Raw genomic sequence first — 23101 nt, forward strand, 5'->3', positions numbered from 1 at the left:
TTTGAATGCAGCTCCCCCAAGAGTTTTTGTGAGGGAATGACAATTGATTGGCCTGGATTTTCTGCTTCAATCATTGCTGGGTGACAATTTGTTGAATGGTGAATATGGAGAAAAGTCATGGGCTGACAAGAGGACAAGGATGGCATGACAAAGTCCCCTATTTAAGGGCTGGAAATCTTCATCACCTTCAGATGCACAGGTTAGATGCATCGATGCAGTCTCTTGCCCAGAGCGGGTGAATCGAGGACTAGAGGACATAGGTTTAAGATGAAGAGGAAAAGATTTAATAGGAATCTGAGGGATAACTTTTTCACATAAAGGGTGGTGGATGTATGGTACAAGCTGCCAGAGGAGGTATTGAGGCAGGAACTAAGTCAACATTTAAGAAACAGTTAGACATGTAGATGGATAGGACAGATTTGGAGGGATATGGACCAAATGCTGGCAGGTGGTACTAATGTAGCTGGGGCATGTTGGCCGGTGTTTGGGAAGTTGGGCCGAAGGGCCTGTTTCCACACTGTATCACTCTATGACTCTATGACTATCAACATAAATACATTCCTGCCATCTCTAGGTCAAAGAACTTGGATGTTTCAGCTTCTTAAATTTAAAACAAACACCATGTGTCTATGCACATGGTTGCATACAAGCTGGTAAATGGGACTAGTATTGATAAGTATAAATAGTAAGATTGGACATAAAGGGCCAAATATATATTTTTTTATGTGATGTACAACTCTCTGACCCAAAGGCATCAGATGTGGTAGAAATTATTGTTCTTGGTTCCTGGACGTTTCCCACCACTGCTGATGGATTGGTGGAGATCAAAAGGGATCATCAGAGAGCATAATCAATATTCAGGCAGTTGAATGATAAGAAGCAGTAGAGAATACTACCAAAAAAAAATTTGCAGTTCTTGAGGGAGAAAATCAATAATATTGAAACTTAAAAATCAACCTGCAAGAAGACGGATTTCCTGTGGAATAGGGAGGAGAGGGGACCTCTAACCAGTGCCAAAATAGGCCACAACTCTCTAGTTATGGCCACCTGCAGGTCTCTTCAGGGCTTCCTATGAATGCCAGAATTCTGCACAATGACAAACAAGGGTTGAATGTCTTTTGGAATCATCATGTCCAGCAGCCTCAGCTAACTGTCACTAATTCACTGCTGCTTCAACACAAAATTACCTTCTAAACACAGAAGGTTGGATAACCTTGATGTATATAAAGATCACTATAAAAGGCTGAAATTTAATTTTTTAAGTATATACTTGCCTTTCAAATCGTTCAGTACCCAACTGTCTCTTTGCCATGTCTAATTCTGTTTCCAGCATCGCTCCCTTGCTCCTCAGCTGAGAAATTTCACGGGATTGAGAAGCCCTGCCAAACAAAATATTAAATATATAAGCCTGGGCATAGCACAGAGGAAAAGCAATTGATATCCTTGAGATATTGTGAGATATCATTGGCAGATTAGGTAAGGGGGATATCCTAAGAGATTCTAGAAGTATAGTTAAAGCAAAAAGAAAATTAGTAAGATAACAGGTCCCCTTAAGGATAGTGTGGTTGTCTTTTATGCGGAACTAAGGAAGATGAGCAAGATCTTAAATGAATAGTTTTCATCAGTGTTTACCATGGAGATGGTCATGGAAGCTAGGGAAATCAAGGACGAACAATGATGTCCTGAAACATATCAATATTATGAAAAAGGAGGTAGTCTTCAGGTGCATAAAAGGGAAATAATTCCATAGAAAGAAAACTACAGCAGTCAATCTTCCACTCAGAAAGTTGTGATGAGTATTAGATATCACACAATGGTTAAAGGAGACAATCCGTGTTGTAAAACTAAAAAGTGAAGCAAAAAGAGGTCAATAGATTTGGCACTGAATATATTCAACTCGCTTATAACATTGAATTTTTATTCCTTATATACTCTCTATTACTACTTTCAAAATGACTGTTTTTCCCAACTTTACTTATGTTACCAAGACTCTCATTTCCAAAAGAACCTTCATGAATGTCGACGAGATTAACAATGCACGCAAACCCAATTGTTCCTGGACCGAGAAGTCAGATATAAGTCAACCACGTGAGTGAGCCCGAAATCACATTTTGTTGAATTTTCTTCCCTCAAAAACAATAGTAAGTCGGATAAGTTCTTATGAAAAATCCAGTAGTTTAGTACAAGCTTCCCTGAAAAGATATATCTAATTCATTTAATCTCTTGAATGTAAAGAACATAACCAACATAGAAGGTTTCAAACTTATGCCTTTGATCAATGGTCTGGAGGGTTGGCTGATCATCCAGCAATTTAACCACTGTACCTCTGACTTTATGGTTTCTATCTTGGGTCATATGTGAACAAATGGCATTAACTTGGATAGGCATCTTGGTTGGCATGCCAAACTGGGCCAAAGGGCCTATTTCCATACTCTTGGTCACTTTGTCTCTACCCATGCATTCCATTGATGCCAAGGCTTTTAGTCAATATCACATCTTCCACCCTCCAAAAATAATATTAAAGCTCTGCTGGCATTATTCTATTTCACAGAATTCGACAGGGTGGCACGGTGGCACAGAGTTGCTGCCTTAAGCGGCAGGGAACTGGGTTCATTCCTGACTACGGGTGCTGTCTGTACGGATTTTGTACGTTCTCCCCGAAACTTGCATGGGATTTCTCTGGGATCTCCGGTTTCCTCCCACACTTCAAAGACTTACAGGTTTGTAGGTTAATTGGCTTGGTATAATTGTAAAAATTCTCCCTAGTGTGTAGGATAGCGTAAGTGTGCAGGGATCTCTGGTCGACGTGGAGTCAGTGGGCCGATGGGCCTGTTTCGGCAAGTGCAGCAGGCAGTGAAGAAAGCGAATGGTATGTTGGCATTCATAGCAAGAGGATTTGAGTTTAGGAGCAGGGAGGTTCTGCTGCAGTTGTACAGGGCCTTGGTGAGACTGCACCTGGAGTATTGTGTGCAGTTTTGGTCTCCTAACCTGAGGAAAGACGTTCTTGCCTTAGAGGGAGTACAGAGAAGGTTCACCAGATTGATTCCTGGGTTGGCGGGACTTTCATATGAGGAAAGACTGGATAGACTGGGCTTGTACTCGCTGGAATTTAGAAGACTGAGGGGGGATCTTATAGAAACATATAAAATTCTTAAGGGGTTGGAGAGGCTAGATGCGGGAAGATTGTTCCCGATGTTGGGGGAGTCCAGAACCAGGGGTCACAGCTTAAGGATAAGGGAGAAGTCTTTTAGGACCGAGATGAGAAAACATTTCTTCACACAGAGAGTGGTGAGTCTGTGGAATTCTCTGCCACAGAAGGTAGTTGAGGCCAGTTCATTGGCTATATTTAAGAGGGAGTTAGATGTGGCCCTTTTTGCTAAAGGGATCAGGGGGTATGGAGAGAAGGCAGGTACAGGCTACTGAGCTGGATGATCAGCCATGATCATATTGAATGGCGGTGCAGGCTCGAAGGGCCGAATGGCCTACTCCTGCACCTATTTTCTATGTTTCTGTTTCTATGTAAACTAAACTAAAATTCAACCCTCACTCTAATGCTTATTAATGATCCACAATGCCCTGATTGTATAATTCTCTTCCTCGAATTTGCATCCTTGCTATGGTCTCGCTTTCCATTTCTGTATCATGCTCCAGCCCTATGTGCTCTAAGACATTTCACAACTTGTACCTTAATCTGACTCAATTTTACAAGAATATAAATTTACAAGGTATAAATTTTATGGAAGGCTTCTGTAAATTAAACTCTCTTAGATAGAACTAAGATATGGTAAATTTGAAATAGCTATGTATTCTAACTTGTTGGGATCTAGAAAGTAATCCTGCAAGCATGAAATATCTGTGAGAAATTGTTGTTATATTGAAGGTTAAAATAGTATTTTAAAATAGAAACAAAATAGGCAGAATATAGAAAGGTATAAATGTTATATGGATTTTATCCTTCCTGATCCTCCAAGATGTAAGTGAACCTGTACGGAAATTATATATCTCACAGGCAACTTGGAATCTATTCTTTCAACTCTATGCTACCACAAGTGAATCAAAAGATCCTGAAACATCAGGCGGACATTATCTCCATCATTTTTTTTCCTACCAGGCTATCTCATCAGAGCAAAAACTGATTGAAGAGGAAAGAGATCAATCAGGAAGGCTAACTTAATAAAAGACCTCCAGAATCAGAGTTGATATCTTGTATATGCAGATGGATTGTGCAAAGCACATATAAATGCAGTACGTACAGTTTGCTTTCAGCCAAGGAAAGCTTATCTTTAAAGAGCTGAATTTCAGTCTCTTTCTCTTGTGTGACCATTTGGCTTTGGAACTTTTTCTCCCGATTCGATGCCAACAACGATTCCAGATTTTTTATTGAAGTTCTCTCACTTGAAAGCTGATTTCGTAACAGCTCTATTTCAGACCGGGCTGATTCAAGTTCACTTAGAATCTTTTTAGAAGCAAAATAAGAAACATTACATATTTGATAAGCAATATATTATATTTGATATTGTTACATAGTCATTTTAATTTCTTGGCTAAAAGCTGAAAGTCTAAACAATTAGACTTTCAGCTTCTAACCTGGAATTTAAATATTTTGATCCGTGCACCGCTTTATTAAGAACTAGATCGAGTGGACCCGTTGGGCCCAAACCACTCCTGCATTGGTGCAGCATCCTCTCCCCCCTCCCCCACTCTTTCCCTCCCCCCTTGCCCCCTCCCCTCCTTTCCCCCTCCCTCTCCCCCACCCCCTCCTCTCCTTCCCCCTCCCTCACCCTCATTCCCCCCTCCCCTCTCCACCCCCTCCCTACACCCACCCCCTCTTTCCCTCTCTCCCCCCTCCCTCTCCCCCTCCCCCACACCCCCCTCCCGTGTCCACCCCCTCTCCTCCCCTCCCTCCACCCACCCCTTCTCCCCCTTCCTCCCTCTCCCCCTCCCTCTCCCTCTCTCCCCCTCCCTCCCCCTCCCTCTCTCCCCCTCACTCCCCACTCCTTCTCCCCCTCCCTCCACTCCCTCTCCCCCCCTACCTCCCCCTCCCCCCTCCCTCCCCCCTCCCTCTCTCCCCCCTCCCTCTCTTCCCCTCCCTCTCTCCTTCTCTTCCCCCTCCCTCTCCCCCCCTCCCTCCCTATCCCCCCCTCCCTTATGTAATTTTAGGTTAATCTGCTGCAAAAATGCTTCAAATCTGTATAATTATTAATCACGTGCTAATTTTTCCAAGCTCCAAAATTAAAGATGATCTGTGAGATTGTGTTATTAAAAGCACTTAATAAAAGTACTTTAATAGTGCAAGCAGTTGATGGAAACGGACTCCGTTCCTTGAGTGACTCAGTCTTGGTCCTGAACCAACTCCTTCGTTTGGGTCAGCTAAACATGCCCTTTGGGCTCTCTTCTCTCCAGTAATTCTCAGAGATAAAAAAAAAGTCATAATGCCTTCTTGATATCTGATATAGAAACATAGAAACATAGAAAATAGGTGCAGGAGGAGGCCATTTGGCCCTTTAAGCCAGCACCGCCATTCATTGTGATCATGGCTGGTCATCCACAATCAGTAACCTGTGCCTGCCTTCTCCCCATATCTCTTGACTCCACTAGCCCACTAGCCCCTAGAGCTCTATCTAACTCTCTTTTAAATTCATCCAGTGAATTGGCCTCCACTGCCTTCTGTGGCATTGAATTCCACAAATTCACAATTCTCTGGGTGAAAAACTTTCTTCTCAGTTTTAAATGCCCTCCCCTTTATTCGTAGACTGTGGCTCCTGGTTCTGGACTCCCCCAACATTGGGAAAATTTTCCTGCATCTAGCCTGTCCAATCCTTTTATAATTTTATACGTCTCTATAATATCCCATCTCATCCTTCTAAACTCCAGCAAATACGAGCCCAGTCTTTCCAATCTTTCCTCATACGACAGTCCTGGCATCCCGGGAATTAACCTCATGAACCTTCGCTGCACTGCCTCAATAGCAAGGTCGTCCTTCCTCAAATTAGGAGACCAAAACTGCACACAATATTCCAGATGCGGTCTCACCAGGGCCCTATACAACTGCAAGGACCTCTTTACTCCTATACTCAAATCCTCTCGTTATGAAGGCCAACATGCCATTTGCTTTCTTCACTGCCTGCTGTATCTGCACACTTACTTTCAGTGACTGGTGTACAAGGACACCCAGGTCTCGTTGCACTTCCCCTTTACCTAATCTGACACCATTGAGATAATAATCTGCCTCCTTGTTTTTGCTGCCAAAGTGGATAACCTCACATTTATCTACATTATACTGCATCTGCCATGCATCTGCCCACTCACTCAACCTGTTCAAGTCACCCTGCAACCTCCTAACATCCTCTTCGCAGTTCACACTGCCACCCAGCTTTGTGTCATCTGCAAACTTGCTGGTGTTACTTCTAATTCCATCATCCAAATCATTAATATATGTTGTAAATAGTTGCAGCCCCAGCACTGAGCCTTGCGGCACTCCACTTGCCACTGCCTGCCATTCTGAAAAGGATCCGTTTATTCCTACTCCTATCTGCCAACCAATTCTCTATCTATGTCAATACCCTACCCCCAATACCATGTGCTCTAATTTTGCTCACCAATCTCCTGTGTGGGACCTTATCAAAGGCTTTCTGAAAGTCTAGATACACGACATCCACTGGCTCTCCTTCATCCATTTTACTTGTCACATGCTCAACAAATTCCAGAAGATTAGTCAAGCAGGATTTCCCCTTTATAAATCCATGCTGACTTAGATCAATCCTTTTACTGCTATCCAAATGCGCCATTATTACCTCTTTAATGACTGACTCCAGCATCTTCCCCACCACCGATGTCAGGCTAACTGGTCTATAATTCCGTTTTCTCTCTCGCTCCTTTCTTGAAAAGTGGGATAACATTAGCTGCCCTCCAATCCACAAGAACTGATCCTGAATCTATAGAACATTGGAAAATGTTCACCAATGCATCCGCGATTTCTAGAGCCAACTGCTTGAGTACCATGGGATGCAGACCATCAGGCCCTGGGGATTTATCAGCCTTCAGTCCCATCAGTCTACCCAATACTATTTCTCGCCTAATGCAAATTTCTTTCAGTTCCTGTCTCTCTAGATCCCCTGTCCTCTAGTACATCTGGGAGATTGTTTGTGTCTTCCTTAGTGAAGACAGATCCGAAGTACCTGTTCAACCCTTCTGCCATCTCCTTGTTCCCCATAATAATTTCACCCGTTTCTGCCTTCAAGGCACCCACTTTTGTCTTTACTAATCTTTTTCTCTTACATACCTAAAGAAGCTTTTACTATCCTTCTTTATATTCTTGGCCAGCTTACCCTCGTACTTCATCTTTTCAGCCCGTATTGCCCTTTATGTTACCCTTTGAAAGTTGTCCTTTGAAAGTTTCCCAATACTCTGGCTTCCCGCTACTCTTTGCTATGTTATGCATCTTTTCTTTGAGTTTTATTCCATCCCTAACTTCCGTTGTCAGCCACTGTTGCCTCTTACTCCACTTAGAATTTTTCTTCCTCTTTGGAATGAAATGATCCTGCTTCTTCTGTATTATGCCCAGAAATTCCTGCCATTGCTGTTCTACCTTCATTCCTGCTTGGATCCTTTTCCAGTCGACCTTGGCCAGCTCCTCTCTTTGAAATATTGAGGACTTTTGTGCAAAACTGACAGAAGATGTCAGCGATTTCAGCCATATATCGAATGGCAGGAGAGACAGCTGCGGCTTGCCTGCAGTCCGTTTGTCTTTTGTGGTTTTTGTTGTTTTTGTCTGAATTGTAGTTTTAATATGGTGTAGGGTTTGTATGTTTATGTTTATGTTTGGGGGGACGGGGGGGGACGGGAACTGTAAAATTCTCTCTCCCGAACGGAGATGCGACCTTTGTTTCTGTGTCGTGTCTCCGTTCCCGTTGCGGCCTACCACCGGCCATGCACCTGGGACCACCTGGGCTCTGGTTCGCAGAGCCCGCGGCCCGGACTCACCACCTGCGGCGCTGGCTGCCTGCAGATGCTGCAGGAGCGGCTGCGACTCGTCTCCGGAGGCTCCGGCGCGGGCCGCGTGGACGTCGGAAGCCCGCAGGCCCCTGGATGGGGGCCGACATCGGGAGCACCGGCAGCGGCAGAGGCAGCGTGTTCGCCCGCCCCGAATCGCGGGGCTTGGGTCGGCCCGCCGCGGACCTTTCACCGTCCGGCGCGGCCTGGAATAGGCCGCGGGTTTTTCACCGCCCAGCGGGGGCTTCAATGTCGGGAGCCCCGACCGCCCCGACGTGGCAACTCCAACAGCCTGACCGCGGGACAAGACGGCAGGGGAAGAGAAAATACATTGTGGCCTTCCATCACAGTGAGGAGGGACTGGAGGAGACTCACTGTGATGGATGTTTCTTTTTGTTTGGTGTTAGTTTGTGATTGTATGTGTTATTGCATTTTTATTGATTATTCTTATTGGTCTTATTGTTCAACTGCAGGTAATGTTTCATTTCACTACACATTTATGTGTATGTGACAAATAAACGACTATTGACTATTGACTATTGATTGATTTCATGGTCCTGGTGGCTTAGTCCTGCTCCAATTTTCTTATGTTTATCAATGAATATGAAAGCAAGATAGGATTTGCAAATGTACAGCAAGTTCAATGCAGAAAACCAGAGGTGCTTTCCCCTTAGGCTACTTAAGAAACTTTCCCCTCTCCAGCTCTCCCAATCACAAAATGCTATACCTTCCAATTTGTAGGTCTCTACATCCCATTTAACAGTAAGAATTGTCCTCAAACATTCCTGAATGCAGCCTCCTTCCATTTTAACTATCTCGGCCACCTGCTAGTCTATCCATTTGACCAGCAGGGAAATGGGCCTACTGAATGTTGGGGAGATCTTGTCATTAAAATTACCATTAATACTGTAGGCACTACCTTTGCTGAGAGCTTCAAATACTTTTCATTCTTCACCAGTAAAAAAGTCTGATATTTCCAGGGAAGTTGGTGAGCTACTTCTTTAAAAGTAAGGCAACATCAATTCAGGTTTTACATCAAACTAAAATAACTAGCAACTAATGAAAGCATGAAATCTGTTGCAGGCTTTGTAGGCAGCCTGAATAACATTGAGGTGTTATTTAGGCTGCATGAGTGCCACTCTTAAGAAATTTAAAGCGCAAATAAGAAATCATATTTATTTCCTTGTACAAGACATACCTGCTCCATCTCCTTGTTTTTGTTGGCAACCTGCCTCATCATCATCTCTTTGTTCGAATCCAATTTAAGGCAAAGCTCTTGAGTGGATGAGAGGTCAGTGAGGGCTGCTGTCTTTTCACTCTGAATCTGCCTAAGTTCTTCTTCCAGCTTCATTATCAACTTATTGAGTGAGCAAACCTGGGCCTTGTAAGCATTTCTTGCAGCCTCTTGCTACAGAGAAAATCAATGTTTACGTTTTAAAGGTATACTACAGAATAAGAAATCATAGTGAAGAAACATAGAAGGATGTCATGCCCATACCAGTTGTATGAGTAATCCAATTAGTTCAATAACCTTGCAAATTATTTTCCTGCAGTATCTATCCAGTTCCCTCTAGAACGATACAATTGAATCTGCCCTCGCTACCACTCTGATAGTGCCAAAATACAGCTTTTGCTCATGTCAGTTTTGATTCTTTTTTTTCAGCGCCGGAGACTCAGGTTCGATCCTGACTACGGGTGCTGCACTGTATGGAGTTTGTACGTTCTCCCCGTGACCTGCGTGGGTTTTCTCCGAGATCTTCGGTTTCCTCCCACACTCCAAAGACGTACAGGTATGTAGGTTAATTGGCTGGGTAAATGTAAAAATTGTCCCTAGTGGGTGTAGGATAGTGTTAATGTGCGGGGATCACTGGGCGGCACGGACTTGGTGGGCCGAAAAGGCTTGTTTCCGGCTGTATATATATGATATGATATGATATGAATATCTCAGATTCCCTCCAAATCTCCTTTGTACCAAGGACAACAACTACAGTTTCTCCAGTCTTTCCACCGAGCTAAACTTTCCCATCCCTAGAAACATGTTGGCACTCTTTTTGTAGAATCTCTAAACCATTTACATCTTTCCTCAAGGGCGGCATTCAGAAATGGGCTAAACCAGAATTTTAGAAATGTTCATCCCTTTCCAGCAGCCAGCTTACATCTCTTTGGTTTATTACCGTATAAAATAGAAATGTTTAATGAAATTACCTGAAAATACAGGATTGGCAAATGGATGAAGGCTATTCCTATATTCAGTTTCTAAAAAATGTGCTTATTATTATCTTTAAATAAATGAACAATTATAGATTCACATAAAAGCAATACAATGCAATAATTTTCATATTCTCAGGATATGCCCCAACTTAAATAACAAATGAATTCCCAAAAACCGCGGATTTATAGTGCTAGTATTAAAATACGCCTGCCTCAGGAGAATACTAAACATCTGGTGGAGAGACAAAGTAAGCAATGTGGACCTGTGGAAAAGAACAAGCCAGGATCCCATTGACTTACAAATTCGAAGGAGAAAATGGAGTTGGATTGGACACACCCTCAGAAAACCTGCCACAAACATCACCCGGCAAGCCCTGAAATGGAACCCCCAAGGAAAATGGAAAAGAGGTCGCCCCAGGAACAGCTGGAGAAGAGGTGTCCAGGCAGAAATGTCTGGGAGTGGGCTGAACTGGGGAGATCTCGAAAGAACCGCCAATAACCGAGGTGGAGGACATTTGTCAATGGCCTATGCCATTGAGGAGCAAAGGGCTTAAGAAGAAGAAGATTAAAATACACAATTTGAAAGCTTTTTCTACGTATGATAATAAACCATGGAATATAAATTTGTCATTTCCTACCTCCTCAACTTCTTTTTCAAGTGAGCCAAGTTTTTCACACAGCCTGCGGTTGTCAGATTTAGTTGTAACAAGCTCCAGCTGAACTGAATTGAACTCTCCTTCTATTTGGCGTGCCTTCAGTTCCCAAGTCTCCGCTTGTACATTTGATCTACGAACTTGCTCCAGCAGATTAAAATTTTCATTTTCCTATTAAATATGTAAAAGACTCAAGGTCTTTTAAGAAAGTCAACCATTAAGCACTAATGCTACAACCCTGACAACAGTATTTAACTGATCCATTTGTCAGAGAAAATGTGCAAAATATCTCAAATGTGATAAAATAAAAAGAAAGCACCAGTTTTGGATCTTCATTCGGCATTGAATTGCTGTCAAAACACTCACAGGGATCATGTGTTCCTATGGTTAGCTACCAAGGAGTTTCTTATTCATGTTTAATCAACCAAAAAGGAATTAACTCAGCCATGTCAATATATAATGCAAACCAAATAAATTATTACTCAAGACCTGGAAAGGTATGCATCAGCCATGCACTTCAGCATTAATAACAAGGGCTACTAATTTTGCAAAGTTCAATAAGTACATGGTAAAGATTAGTCTTGTCAGGCTAATGACTATTTATTGTTTCTAATATCTATTGTTATCCCAAAATTCCTTCGCCAAATGACAACAGAATCCAGAAGAAACACACTTCTTTGCAAATTTCTTCACCCAAATTAACTAATTCCAGTAAACAATGCAGATACATTTGCATTGTATCTGTCACACTCTTCTACCAATGGAATATTTCTGAAATGTAATCACTTTTGTAGCAGAAATTCTTTTCTGCACACCGAGGTATTGTTAACGAAGAGGTTTTGTAGCTTCCCACAGCTTCAAATTAAAATTATTTCATTGGACAACTAGATCTCGGTATGAACCATCTTGCTTGAGAATCCTAGCCTGACACAATGATGCACATAAGGCAGTTTAATGTGGATAAATGTGAGGTTATCCTGTTTGGTGTTAAGAACAGGAAGGCAGATTATTATCTGAATGGTGTCAAGTTAGGAAAAGGGGAAGTACAACGAGATCTGGGTGCCCTAGTTCTGAAAGTAAGCATGCAGGTACAGCAGGCAGTGAAGAAAGCTAATGGAATGTTGGCCTTCATAACAAGAGGAGTTGAGTAAAGGAGCGAAGAGGTCCTTCTGCAGTTGTACAGGGCCCTAGTGAGACCACTCCTGGAATATTGTGTGCAGTTTTGGTCTCCAAATTTGAGGAAGGACATTCTTGCTATTGAGGGAGTGCAGCGTAGGTTCACAAGGTTAATTCCCGAAATGGCGGGACTGTCGTATTTTGAAAGACTGGAGCGACTGGGCTTGTATACACTGAAATTTAGAAGGATGAGAGGGGATCTTATTGAAACATATAAGATTATTAATGGATTGGACACGCTAGAGAGGCAGGAAACATGTTTCCAATATTGGGGGAGTCCAGAACCAGGGGTCACAGTTTAAGAATAAGGGGTGGGCCATTTAGAACGGAGATGAGGAAGAACTTTCTCACTCAGAGAGTTGTGAAGCTGTGGAACTCTCTGCCTCAGAAGGCAGTGGAGGCCAATTCCCTGGATGCTTTCAAAAGAGAGTTAGATAGAGCTCTTAATGATAGCGGAGTCAAGGGATATGGGGAGAAGACAGGAACATGGTACTGATTGTGGATGATCAGCCATGATCACGGTGAATGGCAATGCTGGCTCGAAGGGCCGAATGGCCTACTCCTGCACCAATTGTCTATTGTCAAATGAATCGCAGTGATAAGCTCCTGAGTGTAGGTTATGGCCTTCTAAAAACAAATGCCACCCCAAACTCAGTTATATGCTGCAAAGTCTATTTGCTTTGAAATTACTCCTGCTCCTCCTCCAGCTTCTGGCTCCAAACACTCCTCAAATGAGATTAGCAATAATGTCATCAAAAGCTTGTTTAGGGTTTTTGGCAGCTGATGTTTAAAATGGCAGCTTGATTTGCGAATAAACTCTTTAAATACTACTGCAGTAATTCTGACAAGCAGAGTGTACCAGGATTCACACTGGCTCCCAGCAGATCAATCCTCATCAGTCCTATTTCCCCTCTTATTTCCCCTGCAACTTATTCTTTCATATGCCCACCCATGTCCCTTTTGATTCATTTGTCACTTATGTTAATGGGGAGTAAGTAACAATCAATTAACATACCAGCACATCTTTGAAAAGTGCGAGGGAACTGGTACATCCAGGGTAAACCCATGCACTCGCAGCGAGAATGTGCAAACTCTGCACAGACAGCGCGCTAGGGACCCAGATTGAATCCAGGTCATTGGAGCTGTGAGGCAGCAGCACTAACTGCACCACCACTCTGAGGCAGCATTTCAATGCTAATGGATTTTGTTCCATGAGACTCAATTCTAGTACTCAAAACTCCTACCAGTGTGTTCCTCCAATTTCAAAGAATGTGTTATTAAAATGGCAAAAGGCAGGAATATATGGGGAACATGGGTGGAAGTAAGACGACCAATGTAAATTACATTGACTGTCAGCCCTGTACCCACCAGTGAGCACGAACAGAACATGAACAGGCATTAACAGAAGCACACTTACAACTCAAAAATACAGATGGATCAACGGCCGTGCATGATGAGCAAACAGATGAGCCTTACTTTGTTGCTGACTTGGCTTCTCTGAAATACTGACCTTACCACTAAGCATATTCTCCACCTTGGAGATCTCAGTAATATAATCCTGGATTTTGAGTTTCAAATCTTTATTCTCTTGAATAGATTCTTCCAGTTTCCGGTTTGATGCCTGTAACAAACAAGTCCATACAACTGAAATATGCCAAACCTACAAATTTTCCGGATTTTGTGCATTTTCCTTAAATGGAACTTATTTTATGTTTAACCATTATGGCTAAAACTTATAAAAATACCAAGTGATAAACTGGAGGACCAGTGTAGGGATGTAAACATGAGTTCTATACGTTGCAAGCACGTGGTCTTTGAAGACTTCACAGAGGGGCAAATAAAAACGCAGACCCAGACTTTCTGTAACTGAATATATCTGCAAATCTGAGATAAGATGGATAACATCTCAGTTGATGAGGTTTTCCTTTTTGGGAGTGGCCTTTGTTAGGCTCAAGAATGCCTGCCTAACTGTGGGTTGGTGCATCTACAGTTGTTGAGAAGCAAATGAGATTTAACGCAGATGAGAAAAATGTAACTCTTCATAGTCTCTGGATTTGATCAGTTGGAAAGCTAGACATCAGCTGGCACGTTCACAGGTCAGAAACAGGACCTGAAAAAGCATTATTGTAAAGAGGAAACTAACCCCTGAAGATTTGCTTGGACCCATGGCTAAAATTTAAAATAAGAACTATCCTAACCTTTCCAGATTTCATTAAATATGGCTAAGATCGAAGATCAAGTATAAATGCAAGCCCAATTATGCAGAAATCCCAGATCAGCAACTCATGGTTAATGACAGCAGAGCTGATTTGGCTTCATCAGCCTACAGTTCATGAGGCATATAATACCATTTATTGACATAATGGCATGCAAAAATGCTGCATCAATGTGCAGTTCAAAAGCTAGCCTGAAAATCCAATGGAAATCCAAAACAAAAACAGAAAATGCTAGAAACAAGCGTTGCATTGCACAGAGAGATACATATCATATCATATCATATATATACAGCCGGAAACAGGCCTTTTCGGCCCACCAAGTCCGTGCCGCCCAGTGATCCCCGTACATTAACACTATCCTACACCCACTAGGGACAATTTTTACATTTACCCAGCCAATTAACCTACATACCTGTACGTCTTTGGAGTACCCAGTACAGTACCCAGGTTAATGTTTCAATTGGAAGACCATTCGTCCAATGCGTTTTTTCCTTTTGTTTCAGATGCTAGTCTTCTGGGCAAATCGGCATCTTTGACAGCAAGTTTGAACATCGGCCTTAAAGGCCATTAGGCCCTTCAAGCGTGTTCTACCACAATTACATCATAGGTGATCTGCAGCCTAACTCAAATTCCTCCCATCTTTGCTTGATATCTTTTTGACATCTGACAAAGATTGATTAACTTTAATTGCGTCATCTTATGTGCCAGGATAAACCTGTGGACGACTTATTATCACTCACATTTCTAGTAACTATGAAAGAAGTGAACGGAAACTGAGATAAACAGTAAGTCCTTAAATGCCTACTCAACTTCATTACCCGTTTTGTTTATTAATATCACAAAAAGTAATCAGTCTCACTCTGGGAACTTTCAATTGACCTAAAGACAGTCTTCTTGGAATGAATTCTCAATTACATTATATTTTAAATAAAATAAGTTTCCTTATTTCATTCTCAAATGACTGGCTCCTTTTAAGATTATTTTCTATTGCTCTGGGTTACATTACCAGAAAAGAATTATTCCTCTGTATCTACTTAATCATTTACAAAATTTGACAATAAGATCATCACTCAGCCTTCTACGCTCATTCATACAAGCTGAATTAATGTAATCTGAGATCATAATTTAAGCCCTTCAGCTCTGGTACTGCACTATATATATCATCTTGCTTTGTACCTGTGCAGCATCTTTGCGATTTTTCTTTTTCATTTTCTCATTTCTTAACATTAAAATAATATTTTGATTCACTATTCTCTGAACTCAAACTTCACCACAAAGAACTACAATTAATATGCTCTTCCCATTTTCTTAACTTGTGTGTTTCCCTATAACATTTCTTCACAAGTACACACTTTACTTCACCTCCTGATTTAGTGTCATCTACAAATACTGGAAACACTAGTCCTGAACCTTTGACACAATTCATTGTTATACGCGATAAAAATTTGACACCCTTCTTTTGTGCTCTGGGGAACATTCTCCTTTATCTTTACACTTTGTAACTTAGTACTTCACACCTATACGTTGCTCCTAAACTCAAATCCTCTCGCAATTATCAAGTTCTAAATTTCTCCGTCCTCTGGTTTGCCACTTCTTCTGGCCAATTTATATGCCTCTTCCTTGACTTTAACACTATCCTTGACTTCCCTCGTCAGCCATGTTGTACTGTTGTTTCTTCATAATGGCCTCTGTGACATTGACAAGTTCACTCCCAATGGTGTTTGGCCATAGATGAAGAATGGACAAATCTTATGGATGTCAGTGAGTTTGGTGGATCTCATGTACTCTTTCCACCTATCTGTTCTTTAAGTTATGAGTTTCCTGCTGGATCGTTGCAACATGGTGGGACTTTCAATCTTGCTTTTGTGGTTAGTTAGCAGATGGGTTTCGGGGCCATTCTTATCCATCTAGTCCTGGTTCTTCTTGGAACAGAGACAGAGTATCTTCTGAGATGCCAATTATAGTAGATTTCATGGCAGTCCACCTGCTGACCTGCTGTGCACAACGTGGCTCTTGTTTACTGAGAGTCAGCAAGTTGTTTGTGAGGTGCTTTCTCCCAAGAGGTATCTTCATGAGGTTCTGGAGTGTTTCAACATTGATGTAGCAACACTAGAAAGTAAAATGGCCACTCATAGCTGGCAATATTCACTTGTTTATGCCACGGCCAATACCTTTTAGAAGCTGAATGAGTAATTAGAATTTAATATTATAAGCTAAAGACTGGGAATATTTCTCGAGTGCCCAATTTACTTCCTCAGGGAGAGTTTGCTTCAAAATGCAAGGAAAGGCAAAATACTGTTAGTGATCTGAATAATTTAAAACCATAATAACAATGTCACATTAAAGTAAAGTGACACAGAGCAACAACGTGATTATATTCTTTGAAGTTTGATCATCTTTAATGCTATTATCCCTCAGGTATTTTTCCTTAACACGCAACCAAGACCTTCAAAAGGAATTAAATTATCAGATGGATTATTTAATAGGATGCAAGATCCTGAGGAGGTTTATGCGCATGATGTGAAAAGTAAACCAATAATAGTGGAGAAGCAAAACAATTAGCTGCATGTTCCCTCATGGTTCTCGTGCTGAAGTCACAACGCTATGCTGTATTCTGCTGTTACATTGTTCAAGTTTAAGGTAGGTACAATGACATTCATTAAAATGCAGAAGTATTTCAAATTTATTTGGAGTATTGGGTGCAGTTCTGGTTGCCCCATTACAGGAAAGACCATGGAGGTTTTGGAGAGTGTGCAAAGAGGCTTACCAGAATGCTGCCTGGATTAGAGGATTTCAGCTACAGGGAGAGGTTGGATAGACTTAGTTTGTTTTTCTCTGGAATGTCAGAGATTGAGGGGAGACTTGATAGAAGCATATAAAATTATGAGAGGTATAAATAGGGTAGAGATAACTTTTTTTCCAGGGCGGAAATGTCCAACACTAGAGGGCATACCTGCAGTATAAAGACGAAAGGGGAAAGTTTAGTGGAGATTTGCGGGGCATGTTTTTTTTTTAACGCAGGGAATGATTGGGGTCTGGAATGCAATGCCAAAGGTGGTGGTGGAGGCAGATACGATAATGGTATTTAAATGGCTTTTAGATAGCACATGGAAGTGCAAGGAATAGAGATGGATGATGTACAGGCAGATTAGATCAGTTTAACCAGGCATCATGTACAAACATTGTAGGCCGAAGGCCCATTTCTGTGTTGTACTGTTTTATGTTCTATGTAAAATTTACAAACTGGAAAGAAACCCATTTATACAGTATTGATTTGATTACATAATTGTGCAATGCAATTACACGATGGAGCTGAGATCTGGGTGTTGATAATTTCCCTATTATACATTGCATTTTGTACATGCCAAATTCATAATACGCACATTTGTTAAACAATGCTTGCGACCTCATGATGACCTCAACCCATAGCTCCCAGATCTACTCTCTCTGCCTAGGCACAACCAGATAAGTAGAAACAAGAAACTGCAGATGCTGGTTTACCAAGGAAAGATACAAAAATGCTGGAGTAACTCAGCGGGTCAGGCAGCATCTGTGGAGAAAATGGATAGGTGACGTTTTGTGTCGGGACTCTTCAATCTGAATTGTTTCTGATTGAAGAGGAATCCTGACCGAAAAATATCACCTACGTATCTTCTCAATAGTTGCTATCTGACCTGCTGAGTTACAACTTGATAAGTGCTCAGGAACTTGGCAGAAATTTGTGGGTTAGTCTGGAGGCCCTATTCCTTGCATACGCTAGGGAGTTCTCCGTTTTACTATAAGTGCATTTTCGACACCTGCTCTGCATTTTATTTTGATTTTCCTCTTGTCTTCTTACTACCAATGGATTGGACATAAATTACAGAAGGCCCCTTAATCCTGGAATTGTTGAGTGCACTCATACCAATAGCCTCTTTCTCTCAGACCAAAACCCTGTTTAAGTTAGGTTGCATTAAACATATTTGGTATAAAGTATTCACAAGATATAATTTAGAATATTTATATTTGCATCTGTAGAAAAAAATGGTAAATGTAGCAGCCAACGAAGAAACTCTTGCCCTGATTTTGGCCACATGTAGCTGATTTTTCATGGCCTTTTTTGGAATTCCCATTTAAAAATCTGTAGATAAGAAAATATGAATGCAATGGTATTCAAACCTTTAGTGAATTATCTATATATATTCATCTAAAATTTGGACATCCAATAATTATTTGAATGTGGTTGCTCCACTAACAAATGAAGTACTCTTACAATGGCTAAAACATGTCTCCTTTTCTTACCTGATAGTCATATTTTAGTTTTGACAGCTGTTCATGCAGGTGGTTATTTTCACGAACAGCATTTTCTCTTAACTGGCCTAATTCTGATAGTTCAGAGTTGATGGACTCGTATTGCCGCTGAAGATTGGAAATGTCATTTTCTTTATTGTTGATAGACTCATTCAATTGGCTATGGAGTCAGAACACATGCAGATTAATTCAGTGCTAAATTCGCTAAAACTATGGTTCATTAATATCAAGTGACACTATTCTGCTAAGTGTGTGGCACTAGTTGTGTGGTTAATGTACTTGAAATATTTTGATTCCCGGCATCATTTAGAAGCAGAATCATAAAGTATTTCAGAAGTTCTATCAGTCATTTCAGAATCACTGATACTTTGTCCAGGTGATTGCCTGGACAAAGTATCAGTGATTCTGAAATGACTGATAGAACTTCTGAAATACTTTATCCCCTAGTTCTTGATTAGAGAAACATAAGTTGTACTTCTATTGTAATTATGCCCTTTTTAAGATGAGGAAAGCAAACTGAATACGATACACCAGGTCACACGAGTTTCCAATACAATTGCAGTAAGGCATCTTTAGTTTGCTCCCAAACCCTCACATAATAAATGACAACAAACCTTTTACCTTCCTAATTGCTGATGGCATCAGCATGAGTTTTAGAAACATAGAAAATAGGTGCAGGAGGAGGCCATTCGGCCCTTCGAGCCAGCACCGCCATTCATTGTGATCATGGCTGATCGTCCACAATCAATAACCCGTGCCTGCCTTCTCCCCATATCCCTTGATTCCACTGGCCCCTAGAGCTCTATCTAACTCTCTCTTAAATCCATCCAGTGATTTGTCTTCCACTGCCCCCCATGGCAGAGAATTCTACAAATTCACAACTCTCTGGGTGAAAAAGTTCCTTCTCACCTCAGTTTTAAATGGCCTCCCCTTTATTCTAAGACTGTGGCCCTGGTTCTGGACTCCCCCGACATTGGGAACATTTTTCCTGCATCTAGCTTGTCCAGTCCTTTTATAATTTTATATGTTTCTATAAGATCCCCTCTCATCCTTCTAAACTCCAGTGAATACAAGCCTAGTCTTTTCAATCTTTCCTCATATAACAGTTTCCTCAGTGACATGTGTAAGAACACCATTGTACATTAACATTTCCAATCCTCAGTTGCAAATAATGTTATTATTTAAATAATACACTGCTTTTCTGTTTCATGAACTGAAGTGGATCACATTCTTTCTCATTGTATTCCCTGTGCCATGTTCTCAGCCATTCAGTAAGCTTGCCTTTGACCCTCAAAGCCTCTAAACTATAAAACCATAAGACATAGGGACAGAATTAGACCATCCCGGCTCATCGAGTCTGCTCCGCCATTCAATCATGATTGATCTATTTTCCCTCTCAACCCCATTCTCCTCCCTTTTCCACGTAACCTTTGACGCCACTAATACATCCACTATACAATCCCAACTAATCTTGCATTAGAAGCAATTTTGGAAATATATCATTGGTCCTTTTACCTATGAATACCTGGTAATGAAAAAAGGAAGATAACAATTAAAATTTGCAGATGCAAAACGACATCCTGAAATAAAACCACACACCACCATATGGACTTTCAAATTCATAATTTTACGAAAACATCTAATAAATACTTACTCAACAGTTGCCTCCAGTTCACTTATGTTCAGTTGGTTATCTGCAATGGCCTTTTTCTTTGGAAAAAAAGTAATAGTCAATTAAATCCATATTTGGCTTCACATGCACACATTAAAAAGGCATAAGATCTTGCAGATATTGTACTCATCTACTCTAACTGAAATAGTAGAACGGAGAAAATGCAGGTAAAATGGCATATACAGCAGCTCTGTAAAAACAGCCAAGCTTTGAGCTTTCCAAAAATTCTTCTATCAAGGTTTCAGCTGACATTTACACAGCCCATTGTAAGGTTTTTAGCTTAGTAATTAAAAAAACTCTACTAGAAAGTAAAACGTCCGCCAGAAATTGATTTCCCCATTAGTATCTCAACTTTAGTAAAATATCAAAGGGTGTACCCAGATCAGCATAAAGGAATAATCTTGTGCTCTTTTAAAATCACTTACTTTTTGATGAACATTTTCTTCTAGAGAAGCAATTGCTTCAGTCTTTTCATCGACAAGTTCTTGCAAACTGTTCTTTTGTTTATCAAGTTCATAGATATTGGATCGAACTGTGCTAACTTCTTCTTGAAGCGAAGCAACCTGCCGACTCAGATCATCTATTGGGATGAGATGTTGAACCTTCTTACTTAGTAGGCTACAGACACATCTAAATAACTTAAAATAGTCATGACAGATTATCAAATATATCTTTCGACTCTGTGGCAATTATTTATTAAATATCTTTTACTAAGAGTACATATGATGTGTTGTTTAGTCACAATTTTGCTGCACTTAATATTTAAGTCATTAAACCTAGGAATGCCACCTCTATAACTGGAAAACCATTATGACTTGTCGATGAATCAATTGAAACAAGAAATAGGAGCCAGAAGTAAGCCTTCCAGCCCATCAAGCTTGCTGCCCTCATTCATCAAAGTCATGGTAGTTCTTCTAACCATTTTCCAACATTATCCATAATCTTTGATTCCCCTAATGCCCTAAAATATATCAATCTGCGTTTTGATTACATCCAATGATCATGACTGCACAGGACCTCAGGTAGTGAAATCCAAAGGTTCACTATCCTCTCAGTAAAGCAATATTTCCTCATCTCTGCTGCAAATGCCTGCTCACCCCCCTCCACCTGTCTTCAAGCCCCCCCCCCAACCAAGTACATCCTTAGATGAGATGATGAAAACTGTACACAATGTTTCAGTTTCACCAAGGCCCTATGTAGCTACAATATGACTTCCTTATCCCTGTATTTAAATACTCTTCAGAATAAAGATTTACATATAATTTGCCCTGATACCTGCTTGCTGTACCTGTACATTGTTTTACAGTATCTTGCATACAATAACATCTTGATACTTTGAAAGTTTGACCATTGACTGCCACCATCTTCCTTTCCATTTATTCTCCGAATCAATCTCAGCCACCTCTCCTCATATAGTATCATAGATTCTTGCGTACACATTTAAGTCCGTAGTTTGGCATTGACTTTAGCCAAAGTTGGGCGGATTTCACCGGCAACAATAAATTCCTTCCTGAAGAGAAGCACAGTGGAATGACATCACCTACCCCAACAGCCTCAAAAGCACCTGATTCCACAAACTCCTTTGAGATAATAGGCTTTTCTGTTATGCTCCTCACAGGGCCTGATGACCTTCAATGCCAAAACTCATATTAGGGATAATGATTGCTGAATCAGTGTAATGGATAGGAAACACCTCAGTACCTACAATTCAGCAGAAGGATGTGCAAACATCTGCACCGTCAGACTGGAGAGTGAAAAATGTACAATGATAAGGCAAATTGTTTTTTCCTACTTTTTTTGTATTCAAGCATAATGATGGCTCAAAACAATGTTATGTCAACTGTTAAATTATTTTGCTTTAACAATAAGGGAACATTTGGCATTACCTATCTTTTCGCATTGGCGGACATTCTTATCCTGTGCAAGTTGTAAATCAGTAGTTTTTAATGAAAGGCGTCTCTGGGTTTCAGCAAGAGTGTCTTCTGACTGGTCCATTAATAACCTGCAACAAAACATTTCACAATGATATAATTGTTGTTGAAAGCATCAGGACAATGCAGATTTACTATCCTATAATATTTGAGTAATTTCAAAGCTATCTAGATTCTTCTTTTAAAAATATTACATGAATTTAAATTTAAATTTATATATGAAGAATTATCCCCCTGATGTTAATACTCAGTCAAACTGACTGTTAAATTGTCTATATTACCTACATGTGGTAATTTAGCAATTGAGTTATTACATTTGAAGCAGAAAAGTATAGCAAGATTGACGTCAATACTATAGAAATTTCATTCCCAACTGGGAAGATGAGAAGAACTGAGTAGTGATATAAAAGAAATTGGTATAGAAAGGAAATACCTGAACAATTTTAACTTTAAAAACAAACTCAAAATATCTCAAGACATACTCAGGGCTAATAATGGACACTGCGGCAACATTAACCAAGAGTAATCACTACTTAGATGGATTTCTAGTTTGAGCAACAATGAAAAAAACCTCTCATATCGCATGAGAAAGTTGTATGTGAAGAGCAAAAAATAAATTTTCTCTCATGTTGGATGAATTTAAAATGGGTCGTATATATTTCCACAGCTGAATCTTAGATGGAATTAATTACACCATAATTTTTCCAATTAACCTCAATTAATAAGGGAAATTTATTTCTCAACTGCTCTTCGAAGCCCTACATATAGATAGGTTTGTTGGGTTATGTCTATGATGGCACCTTTGTTCAGACGGCTGGTATAATCGAAAGCCTGCTTGCCCTTCAATTCTCCAATCGAGTTTTACCCAGGCCTCTAACCTCAGCCTCCCAGGCTGGTCCATTGAAGCTCAACCTTATCTTAATTTCCAATTCCACTCTTATGGTGTGTATGCCTACTGAT

At 40.7% G+C, this 23101-nt stretch overlaps 1 protein-coding gene across 1 annotated transcript in view; it reads right to left on the reverse strand.

The window, feature by feature from the left end:
• tsga10 (testis specific, 10) overlaps window positions 1-23101 on the reverse strand; it is a 44418-nt gene that overhangs the window by 4654 nt on the left and 16663 nt on the right. Inside the window, exons 7-15 of the mRNA XM_078402980.1 lie at window positions 22097-22212; window positions 20636-20790; window positions 20193-20248; window positions 18530-18698; window positions 13543-13653; window positions 10842-11027; window positions 9191-9400; window positions 4254-4456; window positions 1275-1379 (exon numbers count right to left, since the gene is read on the reverse strand). Of these exons, the coding sequence (XP_078259106.1) occupies window positions 1275-1379; window positions 4254-4456; window positions 9191-9400; window positions 10842-11027; window positions 13543-13653; window positions 18530-18698; window positions 20193-20248; window positions 20636-20790; window positions 22097-22212 (1311 nt within the window). The remainder of the gene's footprint in view (window positions 1-1274; window positions 1380-4253; window positions 4457-9190; window positions 9401-10841; window positions 11028-13542; window positions 13654-18529; window positions 18699-20192; window positions 20249-20635; window positions 20791-22096; window positions 22213-23101) is intronic.

This window comes from Rhinoraja longicauda, chromosome 7 (genome assembly GCF_053455715.1).
Source record: "Rhinoraja longicauda isolate Sanriku21f chromosome 7, sRhiLon1.1, whole genome shotgun sequence".
NCBI classification, from domain to species: domain Eukaryota; kingdom Metazoa; phylum Chordata; class Chondrichthyes; order Rajiformes; family Arhynchobatidae; genus Rhinoraja; species Rhinoraja longicauda.